The following is a 19,286-nucleotide window of genomic DNA, read 5'->3' on the forward strand; positions in this document are numbered from 1 at the left end:
CTTGTTTCTTGTGAGTTGGAATATTTTTATTTCTTTCTCAGTGATTTTACTTTTATGTTTAAAAGTTGTCCTTATTTTTATAAAGTTCTGATCATTTCGCTTTCAGCTTTACTAACTTTGTCAGTTCTAGCCATCTTTAGTGGAGTATCTGTGTTTTCCTGCTGATAACCCAGCGGGGTTGGAGAGAAGGCTCAGCGGTTCAGAGCACCAACTGCTCTTCCAGAAGACCTGAGTTCAAATCCCAGCAACCACATGGTGGCTCACAAACATCTGTAATGGGATCTGATGCCCTCTTCTGGTGTGTCTGAAGAGAGTGGCAGTGTACTTGTTATATGTTATATATATACACTTATATACATACATACATATGTGTGTGTATATATATGTACATACACAAACACACACACACATACAAAAATAAAACAAAACAAAAAACCAGGTATTGGCAAGCAAGGATGTTTAACTACATTTGTAAATTAGACACTTTGGCATTTTTCTCTCGCCTTTTCCCTCCAGCTAGAACCTCTGATGCCGTGTTGAGTGGGAGCAGTGTTGGCAGATGTGCTGGTCTTTTCCTAGTCTTAGATAAAAATGTTTCCTCCTTTCCCATTGGTATGGCATTGGCTTTCTATCAGTCTTCTATTATCTGTTTATGCTGGTGTGTTCCTTCTGTACCTAATGCCGCGAGGAGACACTTCAGTTTATCAGATGCTTTTTCTGCCTCTGCTTACGTGGTTGTTTGGATTTGCCCTCATCCTGTTGGTGGGATGTGCCATGTGGTTTGATATCTGCTGAATCATCTTTTTGTTTTTTTGAGACAGGGTTTCTCTGTGTAGTCGTGGCTGTCCTGGAACTCAGAAATCCGCCTGCCTCTGCCTCCCGAGTGCTGGGATTTAAATGCGTGCGCCACCATGCCCAGCTCTGAATCGTCTTTTATCCCTTGGTTAAAGCTCCACCAGATCATAGTGTCAGAGTCACTTTTAAAAATTGCTTCTTCCAAAGCTTCACTGTACGTTCTTAAAGGGCCGATGGCAGCTGACATGAATTAAAGGTGGCCTTCTAAGATCTTGGGATCCTACTTTGGGAAATTAATTCCTTAAGAGCGTGAGTTCTAAGTAGCCCAAGGAAAGACACTTGGAGATTGTGGTCTTATATCTATTATTAGAGTGGCTCAGAAAATGGATACTGCATTTGAGGGTTGAGTGGGGTTCCCCTTCACCCCTTATCTCAGTGTTCACAGAAAGGTCATAGTCAGGCCTACGTTGGTTTTTGTTTCTTAGTTTCTGTAGGCCTGTTAATCTGCTGCTGCGTCGTATTTTGTAAAACAAGATCTCGCTTTGTGGCTGAGTCTGGCTTCTGTGCCTGCCCTGCCTCAGCCTTCCCAGAGCTCAGATGACAAGTATGTACCACCATGCCTAGCTAGTCTATTTATCTTCATGGTTCCCAAGGTCCTTAAGAAAGTGACTTATTTCTTTTTAATTTCAGCAAGAACAGAAGCAGAGCAGAGAACAACAGATCAGAGCAGACTGAGAGCCCTTGGTGAGGCTGAGCCTGCTCCCTGTGTGGAAGATGCTGGCCGCTGCAAGGCTGAGGCGCCCTTCGTTTTGAGGTGGGAGAGCGGGTTTCCGGCAGGACAGCTTCTCCGTTCCTGACCTCACCATGGCTTCAACTCTCTGGCTGGATGGTTGATGCGACTGTGTGTCCCCACATGATATCGGACTGTGTGACATCCGGGTAGTGCCTGCTCACAGGGTGTGGGAGCACAGCCAGTGGGCATCAGATGCTCCCAAAAGCCGGACCAGCAGAGTGATGGACTTGGACAGGCTAAGATGGAAGTGACCTGAGGCCTCGCCCAGGCAGTTTCTTCACAACAGGACAGCTGAAGAATTGAAACACAGGCTTGTCTGGGGAGCAGTATGCCGGAAGCTGGTTTTCAGGCCACAAATGCGTTCACAGGTGAGAGCACTGTCCACTTAATTGGGAGGCTTTGATGTCACTGTTAGGTCGTGGGTATCAAAATAGCAAACAACCGTATATAGCATGGAGGGGTGTTTAAACTTATAATCTGAACGCTGTTCGGAGCTAAGGGCTCAGGCTGCCATGGTGACAGATTTTGAGGAAATGATTGTATAGTCCACCTTCTCTAAATAGGGCTGTATCATTAACAGAACAATGCCTTAGTAAATTTTTTTTTTTAAAAAGGGATAGGAAAGCTCTCCAAGGGGAAACGGATTGCTGACCAGTAACCTTTCGATTTCCATCTCTCCTTTCCATCCTCAACTTGAATGCGGTGGTGGAGCCATGGCGGCTGAGAGGACTTTGCACTAAGGATCACGCACTTGTAAATGAGCAAGCACGACACGAGCATTTACTGTCGATTTTCCCTGCTGGCCGTCCGTTTGCACATTTCACAAGGAACCACTGTACTGGGCTAGTGCTAGAACCATGGCCTGAGATGATGCAGTGACCTTGGATGCTGAATTCTGGCTCTTTTCTGATTCACTTAGCATCCATTGGGAAATGACTTCCTCTTCTGGGCTTATGGTGGATCCTTGTTTATTGGGAACAATATAGACAATAGAGAAAATGTTTTTATGTAAATATAACCTTCTGGGATGGAGAAAAAATATTTTTATGAAGAAAGAGCCCTTTCCTTTGTGTGTTTTACTTTGAAGGAAAGATGAGAGAAATAGTTGGAGTGTGACTGTCGCTGTCCCTGTGAGTCTTAAACTTTTCAAACTTTGTATGGAGAGTAGGTTGGTTGTTGAGGTGCGGGGAAAAAGGGGTCAAGGCGCGGCATTGAGAGCCACGGGGACTCTTTCCTGGCTGATCTTAACCCCTTAACAAGACTTTCAGCTCCTTTCCGTCTCTCTGTGAATGAATCGTCCCGCTGTTCTGCTCTGAGGAAGGCTAAGGACACTGGCAGGAGATGTGGAGTCCACAGAGTTCTGTTGTTAGAGTTAGGTGGCCAGGCTCAGCCCCATTCTCACTGTGGGAACATGGGTTAATTCCAAAGGCCTCAGAATCCTTGGATGTAACCTGGGGGGGCCTGAACTAAAAGCTCTTTTGTCTGGAGCAGTGATGGGGGAAAGTTATCCCCAAATGATCAAATGAGAACAAAGGTAGTCTCCTTAGCACTATCTTCATCAGCTTCGGCAGCCATCCCACCTGGCCTTCTAATTACTGAGTAGGCCAGGCACCTTCGGTAGTTTTGATTTCAAAACCTGCATATTTGTGGATGTCATTTCACTTCCTATGGTGGGTAGTGACTTGTTTGTCACCTAGCCTCCTTGATACCTGGAAGGTAACTAAGGACGGGAGATATGTAGAGATATGTGTCAAGAGCGTCCAAAGAGCCGTTCTGAGAAGAAGAGGGGACAAGGATGGAAAGGGGAGAGGAACTGGGACAAGAGGAAGAACATGGGATTCATCACCCCAGCCTAGTCCCCGGGCTGGCCCAGAGGTTGTCTCTGCTTCCAAGACTGTGAACAGTTCCTATAGCTGCTGTTTCCTTCCTGACTCCTGAGGCTGCTTCGATACCTGCCTTGCCAGCCTACATAGACCACTACCGGTTCCTTGTGGTCTCCACTTAGGCACATCCAGCCCTCCCCACTCCTCCATCCCAAGGACAAAGGAAGTCAGACCAACCTGGGGTTCTGTGTGAAGCAATAAGCAGAACCCCACACATTCGACCTGGAGAATCCCAGATGGGTAACACAGGGCTCTTCAGACATGAAGGCCCACATCAGTGATGGCAGCTACTGTAATTTCCAGCTGCATCTGCTCCCGGTAGCTCCCTCCACCCACCACAGCCTTGCTCCGTCCGTTCTCAGGCAGCTCCTCCCTCACTCTCATTCTCTTATCTCACCCTTTTCTTAGGAACTCTATTTCTTTATCCTTTTATCGATTCCTAGTTGTGTTGGCCTGCTTCAAGAACAATCACACGCGACCTGGGGATGGAACACAGGTCATTAGCCTTGGTGGCAAACTGCCTTTGCTTACTGAGTCATCTTGGCAGCTTTCAGTGACTTTTTTTTTTTTTTTTGTCTTATAGGGTTCTGTTTATTTTTTCTACCTGCCCTGAGCTCTGGGGACAGTACACACAGTGGGTCTTCCAATTAGTCCCCAATATCTCTGCCAATCTGTGACTTACCTTAGAGACAAAAGCAGGAACATTGTCCAATCTAATTACCTTGGGCACTCTGAACCTCTGGAAAATGTCTTCTAATATCTTCTTAGCTACCGTGGTAGCTGTTTTCTGCTTGGGGGGAAAGCCTCAGCCCATCCAGAGAAAGTATCCACAAACGCTAGAAGGTATTTGTAAACGTATTTTTCTGGCTTAACTTCTGTAAAATCGACCTCCCAATAGACTCCAGGCTGTTCTCCCCTACGTCTTTTGCCCTGTTTACTCTTGGCTGCAGAAGCATTCACTGGCTGGCATTCCTTACACTGTTCTACTATCTTCCTGGCCCAGAATCTGAGGTCCATTATATATACTTTCGGTTCCTTAACTGTTGGACAAGCTTTTTATCTCCTAAATGAGTCCATCTGTGCATTTGGCCTAGTAAGTCTTTTGCTCGCTTTCTGGAAAGTATAGTTCTCTCATCTTGTGTGCACCATTGTCCCTTTTTCTCTTGGTAATAGTTGGTAGGGTGGCTAGCAATCTGAGTCCTTTCTTCTTCTATATATTTTAAGTGAAGCCGCCCCTTAGTCCAGTCCCATTTTCCAGCAAGTGTGTTTTTGCAGGCCCATAACTGGGATAGGCTCCTGCATAGACAGTTCTTAAGCCACTTGATTCTGCCTGGTCATTGCACCGGACCACTGAGTTTCTTCTCCTCTGATGTCCTGGGCAGTAAATAATACTCACAGTTGCTGGCTTCATTAGGGCATTCAAGAGGTCCAAGATTTCCTGTTTCCTCTGATGAGAGCAGTCCTCTCTCTTGGCATATAGTCCTGTGGACGTGCACGTGGCCTGTGGCAAAGGCATACCTGCTATCTGTGTGGATGTTAATTTTCTTGCTGGCTCCCAAGTTCCAAGGCCTTGGTGAGGGCTATTAGCTCCTCTTGCTGTGTTAACATGCTATTGGGTAGAGGTTGTGCCCAGATGACATTTGTGCAATCCCCCACAGCAACACCTGCTCGTCCCTAATCTTTATGGAGAAAACTGCTCCTGTCTGTAAACCAGGTAGCCTGCCTGGGCTTTCAGCAGGTTAGTTATGGCCTGTCGGGCGGGAAGTGTATCTGGGCCCCCATTTTGGAGAGTATGTCTCACCCCAACAGAGGGTAGGGACAGTCTGGGGCAACCCTAAATGAATGGAATACCCGGCCCATCCCTAGGTCCACTGTTCTTTGGGTAGTCCATGAATACGTTTTAGTGGCTTTTTGGACCCATGATCTTTTCTTGGAAACAGGGCCATCGGCTTGGAGAACCCAGTGTTGAGTTGTGTCCACCAAGAATTGAGTGGGTTTCCCCTCCACTCGCAGAGTTACCCTGGGTTCGGGGAGGGGGTCCAAACCCTGTCCTCTAATCACTGTCTTCACCCAGGGCTAAGACCTTTGTCTTTTGGGGGCACTTTTTCCAAGGCCTGGGACTTCCTGCTCCTGACTTCTGTTTCTAGGGCACTTGAGCCCAGTGGCCTCTCTCCTTGCAGTATACGCACTGGTCCTTTTCAAGGGGTTTTCTGTCTATCTTTGGTTTGAGTCTCTCTTCTCTGCTTTCCCTAACTACTGTAGCCTGGACTCTCTGTCACTTTTCTTTTTTTCTTTTTTCTTTTGTTCAACTTTTATATTCATAGCCTTTCATACCCTGAAAATATCATTAATGAATATTTAATACTATCCATAGCTGAGGATTCTATATCTAATCTTTAATATTAAATTGTTTCAAAACATGCAAAATATTCCTTGGGAATTAAGCATAGTAAAAGAGCATAAAATACTAGAAATGAATCATTAAGAAATGTATTCAAAAGCCCTTATATGATACCACCTGATACTGAGAGAGTATTTAAAATGCATTATATATCTGTGTACATTGTCTAACAATAAGTTTATTTACAGAAGATTATCAGTGGTTCTCAGAGAGAAATTATTTTATCAGTAAGTATACTTTAAAAATTTCAAAATAGCAAAAACACTTTAAAGTTAAACTTTAAAGTTAGAAAATGCTAATTTCAAGCACAGTGAGAAAAATTATCAATAATATTTCCATGATGTTTGTAGAACATAATTTTATCATTTTCAACTGTTAATGTTCAACAGACAGAATAATTATTTAAGATATATTTCATTGTTTGTCTCCCTTTTCATTTCTGATTTTATTAATTTGGATATTGTCTCTGTGCCCTCTGGTTAGTCTGGCTAAGGCTTTATCTATCTTGTTGATTTTCTCAAAGAACCATCTCCTGGTTTTGTTGATTCTTTGTATAGTTCTTTTTGTTTCTATTTGGTTGATTTCAGCCTTGAGTTTGATTATTTCCTGCCNTCTACTCCTCTTGGATGTATTTTCTTCTTTTTGTTCTAGAGCTTCCAGGCTATGAAGTTTTCCTCTTAGCACTGCTTTGATTGTGTCCCATAAGTTTTTGGTATGTTGTACCTTCATTGTTCATTAAATTCTAAAAAGCCTTTAATTTTTTTTAAAATTTCTTCCTTGACCAAGTTATCATTGAGTAGAGCATTGTTCAGCTTCCATGCGTATGTGTGCTTTCCATTGTTTTTGTTGTTATTTAAGACCAGCCTTAGTCAGTGGTGATCTGATAGGGTGCATGGGATTATTTCAGTCTTCTGGTGTCTGTTGAGGCCTGTTTTGTGACCAATTATATGGTCATTTTGGAGAAGGTACTGTGAAGTGCTGAGAAGAAGGTATATTCTTTTGCTTTAGGATGAAATCTTCTATAAATATCTGTTGGATCCAGATGGTTCATCACTTCTGTTAGTTTCACTGTGTCTCTGTTTAGCTTCTGTTTCCATGATCTGTCCATTGCTGAGAGTGGGGTGTTGAAGTCTCCCACTATTATTGTGTGGGGTGTGATGTGTGCTTTGAGCTTTAGTAAAGTTTCTTTTATGAATGTGGGTGCCCTTACATTTGGAGCATAGATGTTCAGAATTGAGAGTTCATCTTGGTAGCTTTTTCCTTTGATGTGTATGAAGTGCCCCTCCTCATCTTTTTTGATAACTTTTGGTAGAGAGTTGATTTTATTCAATATTAGAATGGCTACTCCAGCTTGTTTCTTGGGACTGTTTGCTTGAAAATTGTTTCCCAATTTTTTAGTTTGAGGTAGTGTCTGCCTTTGAATTGTTTGGAAGCTGAAGCTCAGTTGACTGCAGACTGGCTGTGGGAAGAATGTGGCTCTGTAGCTGTGTTGGAATAAGGAAGGCATCGCTTGTGTGTGAAATTGAAGATGGCAGAAACCTAGGAGCTCTTTCACTTTCCCCCACCATGTGGTTAGAAGCCAACTTTTCCATCTTCTGTGCTGCGTGAATGTACCTCTACCCATAGATGCAGATCTCCCTCCCACTGGTGTTTTCCTTGGGCTTATCTTTGTACATAGGAATTCACATATTGTTTTTAATGTTCTCAGAACACATTGCTTAATTATCTTAGCTGCTTAGATGATACTTTGTAGCAAAAACAAAATGAAACAAAAAGAACGGAAAAACTCTACAGTACTGGATGATTTTGTGTGTCAGCTTGACACAATGTTGAGAGCCATCATAGAGGAAGGAGCTTCAGTTGAGAAAATGCCTCCGTGAAATCCAGCTGTAAGGCAGTTTCTCAATTAGTGATCAATGGGGGAGGACCCAGCTCATGGTGGGTGGCAGTCCCTGGCCTGGTGTCCTGAGTTCTATAAGAAAGCAGGCTGAGGAAGCCAAGGTAAGCAAGCCAGTGAACAGCACCTCTCCATGGCTTCTCTATCAGCTCCTGCCTCTGGCTGGGTTCCAGCCCTGCTTGAGTTCCTATCCTGACTTCCTCTAAGGATCTCAGAAGTGTAAGCTGAGTAAATCCTTCCCTCCCCAGCTTGCCTTCTCATGATGTTGTTTCATCGAAGCAATAGAAGCCCTAAGGAAGACGCCTCCCTTTGCACACATCTGCTCATTGTAAGAATATTCGGAAAGCCACAGACAACTCAAGAAAGGAAAATGAGTTACAGATGTGTGCTTGTACAGATGTGTGCATGGGCGGTATGCTGTATACATTTTCTCTTTGTTAACATTCTAACTTAAGAGTCTTTCAATCTTTTTCCTCCAGCAAACTTCTTTATAAGGATCTGTGTTCATAATGCTTGTTCAATTTTACAAGTGGATTATTTAGTTTTACTATTACACTATGAACATTTTCTTTATAACTATGCTTTTAAATTACTGCACAATACCCTTTATATACTCGACTTTTAAAATCATATCCCCCTGGTTGAATCTACATACCTTTTACCTTGACGAATATGTTCATACATAAAAGCCCTTCTGTAGACTTATTTCCTTAGGTTAAGCCCCCGAGACAGAATTAAGGGTCTAAAGTAGTGAAATTTATTAAAGCTTATGATACAATTTCCAAAGAGCTTTGGTTAATTCTTGCTTTTGAGGCTGTGCTAATATCATTCTGAGTTGCCAGTTACTTGTTTACAGCCAGGGTGTTGAGAATCAGTGGTCTGATCTCCAACATTGAGCTGAGAAGGAGAAAACCATTGTTTGCCTCCCACACACATACAAGAAACTCTGGAGCCTGCTGCTCTACAGTCAGGCCCAATACTGCAAGCAAGGTTGATCACCTCCATATTTAGTAATATGGGCTGGTTAAAATCTTAGGTGGTCTTAATTATACTGTTTTGATTCTTCCTGGTGGCCTTTATTCCCAGCTGTAGTTTATTGAGTCCGTTGTGTATTGATGTAGAAAATAAACTCCCAGAAAATAAGACATTGTGGTAAAAACAAAGACCTGGTGTCTCTGGGCAGAGAGAAACAGAAGTTTAGGCTGGGTCAGTCTGGGCTCTATTTTAGACTTCCTGATACTGTTAGAGATGGCCTGAAGCTTGTTATAGTTTGGAGGGAGTTGGTCAACGTTCTGTCAAAGGTTGAGAATATGTGTCTTCTCTGCCTCTGAGACCGCACTTAGATACCTCAGAGGTGTTGCGCAGTTTTTATAAGCTTAAACAGACTATTTCAGTGATAAGAGGAAACCCATTTAACTGTGGACATTGATGCAAGAGGATCAGATTTCTGTAGAATTTATAGCAAGCCTTTCTCATGCTTATTTTACCCATAAGGAGGATAAGAGTCAATTTAATTCTCTTCAGATAGCTGAAAGGAAGCGCTTTATGGGTGCTGGTGGCCATATGTGCTTAGCTACAACTGCCCAAAAGGGAAGGAGTTGGGATGTCATCTCTCCTCTATTGTCTTTTGAGTGGGTGGAGCTGGTCTTCCTGGAGGTGTGGCTAGCGTTACACACACACACACACACACACACACACACACACACACATGCAAGAGTAGCACTGTTCTGGATGCTTTCGACAGCCCCCTCTGCACACCCCAGACCTCCAGCTTCTGGTTCTTTGAAGTAGTCTTCAAGGCCATGCCTTTGGGAAGACCCATAGATGACTTCAGCCCGAACCTTCCAAAATGGCCTGGAGTGTTTCTTTGAAAAGATCCTTCAAACTGCTTTTCAATAGAGGGCGTGAGAGAAGATTCATGGACAACATCTTGGACAAAGATCTTTGAACTGTGCCCTAGTTGGCAAGTAGACAACCAGTCTTCTTCCTGCCCTAAGAAGAAGGGGACATTAGGGGACATTTGCTACGCTTCCTCTGGGAGTTCCCAGGCTTGTCAGTGTCTGCAGCCCTAAGGGACAGGGTAGCCTTTGCTTCTGGTGTTTTGACTTAACTCCCCCCCCGCCCCCAGGAAGACCAGTCCTTAGATTTGCTGTTTAGTTCCCATTACCTAGTCTGTGAGGTCCCAAAGGAGCAGGGTCACGTGTTGGGGCTTACTGGAAGGAAGCTTCATCATCTAGGGGGCCAGGCATGGTCAGGTGTTGATTTATGGTCTTAAAATGGCCTAGTGTCCCTTTCATGAGGGACAGAGTGAGACCACAGAGCTGATATAAAACCCTTTGTACCAGGACCTTTCATGTATGCAGTCTCAGATACAATCTTTGAGAAAACCCTAGAGGTGATAGCATTGTGCTGGTTTTCTCGTCTTTTCCTTTCCCTTTCCCCCTCCTCCTCTCCCTCCCTCTCTCTTTCCTTCCCTCCCTTCCTCCCTCCCTCTTTGTAAGCTTGGCAGAAGCCAGAGACATCTGCAAAGAAGGAACTTCACCTCTGCTTCAGTGCCTGCTTTTGTGCTCCCTGCCTTAGCTTTCCTAGATGATAGACTCTAACCTGTAAGTCAAATAGGTACTTTCCTCTCCACCCCAAATTGCTTTTGATCGCAGTGTTCCTCATTTCAACAGAAAGCAACGAAGATTGGCATCATGCATCATTTGTGGATTAGACGTAATGGAGGCCCAGAGAGCCCTACTGTCTGGTAGTGCTTGATTTGAAATGCAGGACTATGTGCAAAGAAGCAGACATCCTGTGTCCCTCCTTCTGCTGTGGTATCAGGAAGAGGAGAGAGAATTGGGCAGTGTCTGAGAATCTGGTTCAGGTCGTGGTGGTGATGGGTGGGGTGGGTGGGATGAGGAGAGAGGTAATAGGGATAGAAGCTTCTAGTGAGCTTGGATTTTAAGCATGTGTCTGATCGCGTTGTATAGAGTGTGTCCTAACCTGGAAATTCAGACGTTTCCATGTCTACTTTTATCCTAACCTGGTTACTCTTGTTATTTTATGTTTAAAATGGGTTTATTTTAGGGGCTGGAAACAAAAGTGACCATGGTGGGGATGGCTGCAGAGTGGTGTGGATGTGGTTAATGCCATAGTTTACCTAAAACTGGTTACAATAGTACATTTTGTGTGATCGAAAGAGTGCATGCTAATTTTACCCAGTTAGAGTAGTTTTGTACACACCCTCCCCGATGAAACCAATCCTGTTGAACTTACTTTGATGGAGTTAAGATTTTAACTTAGTTCTTAAGGAGTAAGGAGGGGCAGAAAGGGGACTGAGAAGGTGGAAATGATCACGCTGTGAGGGAAGAAAGAACAAGCGCCTTGTTTTAGCTCTGTGGTATGTTTGGAAGGAAATGGCTAGTTTCTCCCATCGAGTTGAGGTACCATGGAGCCAAGTCTCCCTGCTGCTGTGGTGCTTGCTGTGAGGAGAGGCAGTTAACTGTTGCTGATCCGGCCTGTGTCTCTCACTGAGCCTAGCCCAAGTCCCTCAGGTGACCAGTCCACTTGCTACTGCATGAGGCTGGCTTCCCTGTAGAGTGTTGGTCACGATCCTTTCAGGCTCACAGCTGGCTTACACAGGGGCAGCTTCCTCTGGATCATGATTATTGGGGTGTGTGTGGGGGGGGCAGAATGGGATGGTTATTTTTTATTGAAAATATTTTTTCATGCAATATATTCTGATCAGTTTCTCGTCTCTCATCTCCTTCCAGATCCTTCCCACCTTTCCACCTGTCTGCTTTCATGCCTTCTTTCTCTCTTTAGAAATCAAACAGGTAAATGTAAAAAACTCAAACCAGAGTAAAAGAGCAAACAAAATAAACAGAAGAAATAACAGAGTATGAGAAGTAATACATACATGCACACACATGTACACACACACATGCACATATGCATATGCACAAACATAAGACCAATAAAAAAATTGGAAACTATAATATATAAGCCAAATACCTATGAAGTTAAAAAGAAAATGGCCAAACAAAGCATTATGAGACAACATCTTCAAAAATACTATTGAGTTGGTTTTTTTTTTTTTTTTTTTTTTTTTGGTGTATGTGTGTGTCGGCCATCTATACAGGCCTGCCTTTAACTATAATCTGTATGGTAAGTGAGACTCTACTATAGAAAACTGATTTTTGTTGTTGTTGTTGTTGTTTTTTGGTAAGTGATTATTAATTGGAGATAGCATCTGGGTTGGGGGTGAGAGTTTGTGTCCTGTTCCCCTCTCAGCAGTGGACAGACCCAATCAGGTTTGGACCAGTGTAGGCCCTGTGGATGCTGCACTGTTTTTGTAAAGTCACATACATGTGTGTCAATCCTGTTGTGTCTGGAAGGCACTGTTCCCCTGGTGTCTATCTTCAGTGGTTTTTACAATCTTCCTGCCTCTTCTTCTCCATACTTGACTAAGCCCTAAGAGAGGAGTTTGATGGAGATAATTCCATTCAGGACTGAGTGTTTTCTGAAGTCTCTCACTCTTTGCACATTCTCCAGTTGTGGATCTCTGTATTTGTTCCCATGCACTTCAGGAGGAAGCTTCTCTAATGGCTAAGCAAGTCATTGATCTATGAGTATAGCAGAATGCCGTTAGATATTATTATCTTCAGCATGGTCTGTCTAGTCTGTGGTTTCTGGTCAGTATCGGACATGGGTTCTAGCTCATGGGGTGAGTCTTAAATCCAATCAGTAGTGGTTGGTTACTCCCATAACTGTTGGACCACTATTGCATAGCACACAGACAGGTCAGGTCAGCATTGTATATTGAAGGGTTTATAGCTGGGTTCGTATTTACCCTTTCCTTCTGTAGCATGCAGACAGAGTACCTTCCAGAGCATGAACTGTAGTCAGTAAGGGTGAAAGCTCCACCCTTAACACCATCTTAACTTCTCTGGGTTCAAATTGATATGTAGGTATTGTTTTCAGTAAAGTGGCCCCTAGATTGGCGTAGATTGGCATCCTGGGGTCACTTCTTAACCTGCCTGACCCAGAACCTGGTTCTTCTTGGGTAACAAGTTGGAGTGGAGTTAGAGACATTGGAACTGGATTCTGGCCAAGGGTTGTAGTGTTGTGTTGTGTTGTTTCTTCCCTCTCTGCACATACCTCTGTGTTATGCCAGCCTGAGCTGTGGTTGGTTCTCCAGGGTTGCTTCTGCTCCACCTTGGATCGTGTGTACCCCTTTGTTTCTTAGCTCCTCTTCACCAACCCTTCTCTTGACTCTGGGAGGGTTATAGAAGCTTTTGAAGCAAAAAGTCTGACCTTCTCCTGTCTTGATCTGTGGGGTCTTGGACTCTTGATTTGGGGCCCACGAGAGGCTTGGTGTTTTGGTTGAGGCCACGTTTTCTGGACATGGTTTCCTTCCTTCATAGTTGTGGCCAAATCTCCACAGAGACAGGCCTAAGGAGGAAGAATGGACTTGCGGTGCCGAATCATTGTCACACACATTGATATACCTTGAAGTTGAAAGGACCACTATAGGACAAATTGCACTTTAGGAGAAATGGCACTTAGGCATAAAGGGGAGGGAGGTGTGTGGGGAGGGGCTGTGTGAGGGAGAGACTGGGGAGGGGTGTTGGGATCCAGATGTAAAATGAGTAAATAATTAATGAAAAAGCTATTCCCTTCGCCTCTGGCAGGTGACACTGCTACCAGGCCACATCAGGATTTTCCTGCACACTTGCCTTTGCAAACCCAGTTTCCAAGGGGTAATTCATCCTCATCCAGGGACAACAGTACTTATTGACAAAGCAGTGACTCGTCATCACCAAGGCGGTTTTCAATCCTCACATACTTACCACCTCTCACATAGAATGAGAACATCTAACACAGTTTTAGTCATATTTTCAGCCCTAAATACCGCTTTTCAAAGAGATAAGACCGAAAAACAGTGATCTTTCCATCCTTTGTCCCTTACCCCCTGTTTTCCATCTTCCCTTGATGCTCTTGGCCACCAGAGCCCGTTTTCTTGTCCTTTGTGATCCACCCCCCGGCTTCTGTGGTAAAGTGAGGGTCCCTCTAAAAGGAGCTGCTGTTCCAACCCAGACTTGTGCTTTCATTACGAGGACCCTGTTGCCAGAGATTTTTGTATCTGGTGTTTTTTATCTGGAGGTCAGTCTGGCCTATGGCAGATTCTGAGGATTGAACTTGGGTCAGGCTAACAAGGCAGATGCTCCTACTCACTGAGCCATCTCTCTTGTTGGCTCAGATAGCTTCGTGGATAGCCGTTAGTAAACGTGCTTTAAAGAATGAAACCAAAAAAAAAAAAAAAAAAAAAAAAAAAAAAAAAAAGAATGAAACCAGCTACCTTGGATGATTCGGGAACTTTCCCCTAATTTGAATTCTGACTTGACAAACTCAGAATGTTGATGGATGGATTAATGTCAAGCAAGAAGGACATGGTTCTATCACGGATGTTCTCGCCGAGCATTTGGGGAAAGAGGAGACAAGTTTATCACATTTAGAGGTGACAGATTCCAAGGGGTTACTTACACATTGGCTGATACCGTCAAAACTTAGACAGCAGTATCCAAACGTGGCAGAGCGGTCCCCAGATAACACACGGCTAATGATAACACCACATCTTTATGATGAAATGCTGGGTAGCTGTCATTAATGACATTCGGGAAGAGTTTTCTTGCCCTTGAAAGACTCTTATAATTTAAAAAAGTTGGTGTAGTTTTTGGGGTGCACACTTGTGATCCCACTACTTAGGTAGGAGTCTGAGGCAGGAGGATCTTGAGTTATAGACTGGTCTTGTCTGCACAGTCAGAATTTGTCTGAAGAGCCGATAAGTAAATAAATAAATCAGCTTGCCATAAAACAGCCCAAAAGGGATGTTTAATACTTAAAGAATGGATCAAGTAGCATTACTTGATTATTACTTCCTTGTATTTCCTCATTTGTATCTTCCTAATTTTTCTTCACTAAAGTAAAATTGGAAGCTAGAGGAAGATGCTCGGGCAAGAGAAAGCAAGGCCATCCGGGTGGTCCCTGCTTTGGGAAAGCACGCAGACTCCGGAACTGAAAGTGACGTTTGAGTCAAGTGAGCTAACCACTGAACAGATGAGGAAGGCAGGTGTGAGGCCTCTGAGGTCCATTTCCATCTTGCTGGGCCAGTGTGTCCTAGAAAACGACCTTTCCCTTCCTTTATGAGTCCAGTTTAGTGATAGATCAATGTTCTAAATACTGTTACTTCTAGACTAATGTCCTATAAGGCTGACAGGCACCAGGAGATTGGAAATCCTCACAGCATCTTGGATGTGTAGTTTTAAGTCCTGAACTTGACAGCTCCTCTGGTCATTGTTTGTACGGTAACATAGGCATGCCCTCCAGAAGTTTCTGTGTTAGGTTTTGCTGCATTGGCTTGGTTTATTTACCTTCTAAAATGGGTACCCAGATGAGCACAGGCTTGGGGTACAGTGACACTGTGGCCATAACCTGGTCCCTATGCTTGAATGGGATAGCCTGAGACCCTATGAATCTTCTACACCATCTTCCCACATTGGCACAGCGAAGTTTCTTATATAACATTGGTCAGGCACTGTACCTGGCACTTCATAGAAAGTTATCTTAATTATCACAAAAACAATTTACATTCATTTTGGGTATGAAAATCAAAGACTTCAAGAAACAGTCCAACTCTATGTCAGAATTGGGGTACGTATCCACGTTACCCCCAAATCATGACGTAGACATAAAGACTATACAATCTTAAAGTACCATGCAAGGAAGGCAAGATATAAGCTAATGAGTTCATGGCTATCTCCTTAAGCATAACACTATCACAACAATTTCATCTCGGCCACAAAGCCCTCCCATCTCCCCCTTGTAAAATTTCTTACATCTGTGCTTTGGGCATGGAAGGTAACGTGAATGAGAGGAGTTATGTGTGTAGATAAGAGGATTTTGACTGTTCCAAGTATCTGCCTTACCTAGAGAGTTTTAGTGCACACACCCCTGATGTGGAATGTGTGGGTCTGTTGGCTTGAGTCCTGAGAGCGCCAAGAGGCTCTCTGTAGGCCTCTAGCCTTCTGCTCTCCAAAAAGGACAGTTTTCTTTGTTGTGAGAGACAATTTCTTCCTGGAGTCTTTTCGTTAGATTGAGTAATGAGCTTCCCGTCGTTCCTTCTATGCGAGTTTTAAAAGTGTGTGTGTGTGTGTGTGTGTATGTATGTGTGTGTGTATGTGTGTGTATGTGTGTATATGTCTGTGTGTATATGTGTGTATGTGTGTGTGTGTGTGTATGTGTGTGTATGTGTGTATATGTCTGTGTGTGTGTATGTATGTGTGTGTGTATGTGTGTGTATGTGTGTATATGTCTGTGTGTATATGTGTGTATGTGTGTGTGTATGTGTGTATATGTGTGTGTATGTGTGTATGTGTGTGTGTGTGTATGTGTGTATATGTCTGTGTGTGTGTATATGTCTGTGTGTGTGTGTATCTGATAAAGTCTACCTGTACTTTTGCATCAAATTTCAGTGTGTGTTCATAGAATTACAGGGTTCAGGAAATAGCTCTCTGATAGAACATTTGCCTAGCATGCATGACTAAGACCTGAGTCCAAGCCCTGGTATCTCTCAGTACTGATAACACTAGAAATTTGGAGTTTCGCTGCTGCTGACTGCTTTGTTACAAGAAACCAAGGGTCCCTATATATTAGGAAACAAAGTGAATGCCGGGCGGTGGTGGTACACGCCTTTAATCCCAGCACTCAGGAGGCAGAGGCAGGCGGATTTCTGAGTTCGAGGCCAGCCTGGTCTACAAAGTGAGTTCCAGGACAGCCAGGGCTATACAGAGAAACCCTGTCTCAAAAAAACAAAACAAAACATCAAAACAAAATGAAAAGAAACAAAATGAACGATACTATCTGGGCATTCCTTTGTGGAATGCTTGGTATCACGCAGATCCACAGAAGGAAGACAAGTGTCCTCTTTGTCCCTTGGTTTTGGTGACACGTGTCTCAGTAGCTTACTGGACAAGGTAACTTCACCTTTATGTTAAACCTGCCTACTCTGGAATTCCCAGACTTGCTTAATCATTCTGTCAGCCTCTGGAAAGCAGAGACCGGTGCGGGGGTGGGGTAGGGCTCTGGAATCTTGACAGGGTAGGAGGCAGACCTAGTCATGCAAGGTACAGTTAGTTTCTTCTGATGAGGCCGGCCGGCCGGCCGGGGGCTGACCCACACCGGGAAGCCTCTTGTCCCTGGTGTTGGGAGCATGCTGCTCCCGTTGGACGCCGGGTAAGAAGATTTGGGAGGGATTGTCCGGGAACTTCTGCATGCTGGCAGGATGAGGCATGTATCCTCCACATGATGGCTATGAGGGGAAATATGGTTGTTATGGTGCTAAGGTTGGGCAGGTGGCAAATGAAAATGGATTTGAGTCCTTGACCTCTGAACACCAGACAGTGATCCAGCAATAAAATAAAATGACTGTTTATAGCAGCAGTCTAAGGCCAGGGCTGTAGGCCTTGGCTCTTTGAAGATCACTATAAATTTAACATGACAGTCTGATACGCTGTGCATTCATCTAAGACGTGAAGAACATGGCAATACGGCGATGTTGATTCTAAGATTTTCTTTTGATTTTTCTTGGCATGGTATTTTAGACAGCCCAAGAATTGATGTGAAAGAGGACACGGGCTCTATCCCCCCTCAGTGTTTCCTGCTTGACTCAAATGATTGAACACAGCCCCAGAGAATCTGTGCTTTCTGCTCTTACAAGAGTCACACAAATATAGTGTCTCGTGGGAAAATATAATCCTCCTCCAATTAATTGAGTATGTGATTATCTGGGGGAAATCTGACCAGTGCTACATTACACCTCCAGTGCTAAGCCTTGCATTGACACTGTAATTGGATGCAAAGATGAACAAGGCAAGGTATTGTCTCAGTTCATTACTTACGTTAATGACTTTTTAGATATTTTTTCACGATTACCCCAGAGTAACCTAGTAGAGCTATATCAATGTAAGTTCTGACCTCCTTCAGAGCCAGATGAGCATCCACAGCTCAATGAGTCACTGCCTGAGAATACCAAGAACGTGAAAGATTCAGTCTCCTTCCTATATATCAATGATAAATATGCTTCAAAACAAAACAAAACAGGAAACAACTCAGTCATACTGCCTCTCTAAAAAAAAGAAAGTATGACTTTAGAATACACTGAAAGAGGCTTATAGGGAAAACTTCAATATTCATGTGTCACAAGAATTAATATTGTGAACATGGTTATACTATCAAAAGCAATCTAAGGATTCCACACAATTTCCATCAAAATTACAATGCCATTCTTCATAGAAATAGAAAAATAAATCTTAAAATGTATATGGAGGCAAAAAGGAGCCCAGATAACCAAAACATTCCTGAGCACATAAAATATGTTCTAGGCACCACCGTGTCTGATTGTAAGTTATTACAGAGCCATAGAAACAAAGCCATCATGGGGCTGTGGAGATAGGTTTGTTGGCAGAAGTGCTTGCCTTGCAAGGATGAGGGCATGAGCCCAGAGGCCAAGCACCTTAAAAGCTGGGTGTGGCACTGTATGCTGGCAGTGAAGAACCAACAACAGGAGTATCACTGAGTCTTGTGTGCCAGCTGGTCTGGCTGAATCTGTGAGCTCCAGGTTCACTGGAGTGACCCTGCCTCAAAATCCAAGGTAGAGACTAATGGAGGAAGACAGTTGTGGCCTCTGTATGTGTGCATACATCCACACACACACCACACAAACTACACACATACTATATACACACACACAACCACACATACACCACACACACCACACACATACACACACCACACACACATCACACACACACACCACACATACTACACACACATATACATACACACACCATGCACACACACACACACACACACACATACACACACACACCATAATGCCACACACATACCGCACACACCACATATACTACGCACACACACACACCACACACACATACACACATCAACACACTACACATGCCACACACATACACACACCAAATATACATCACACATGCCACACACATCACACACACCACACACACATCACACACACACCACACATACTACACACACATATACATACACACACCATGCACACACACACACATACACACATCACACACACCATAATGCCACACACATACCACACACACCACACATACTACACACACATATTCATACACACACCACGCACATACACAGACATACACACACACATCACACACACCATAATGCCACACACATACCACACACACCACACATACTACACACACATATACACACACACACACCACACACACATACACACACATCATACACACTACACATGCCACACACATACACACACCAAATATACATCACACATGCCACACACATCACACACATCACACACACCACACACACATCACACACACACCACACATACTACACACACATATACATACACACACCATGCACACACACACATACACA

General features: G+C 43.8%; 1 protein-coding gene across 11 annotated transcripts in view; it reads left to right on the forward strand.

Annotated features, from left to right (window-relative positions):
- Window positions 1-19,286, forward strand: part of Ldlrad4 (low density lipoprotein receptor class A domain containing 4) — a 318,866-nt gene that overhangs the window by 124,416 nt on the left and 175,164 nt on the right. For all 11 annotated transcript variants that reach the window (XM_029472270.1, XM_029472273.1, XM_021150537.1 and 8 more), the window contains one exon: window positions 1,486-1,956. In XM_029472270.1, coding sequence (XP_029328130.1) covers window positions 1,917-1,956 — 40 coding nt within the window. In that variant the 5' untranslated portion in view covers window positions 1,486-1,916. The remainder of the gene's footprint in view (window positions 1-1,485; window positions 1,957-19,286) is intronic.

The sequence above is a fragment of the Mus caroli genome, chromosome 18 (assembly GCF_900094665.2).
Source record: "Mus caroli chromosome 18, CAROLI_EIJ_v1.1, whole genome shotgun sequence".
In the NCBI taxonomy this organism is placed as follows: Eukaryota; Metazoa; Chordata; class Mammalia; order Rodentia; family Muridae; genus Mus; species Mus caroli.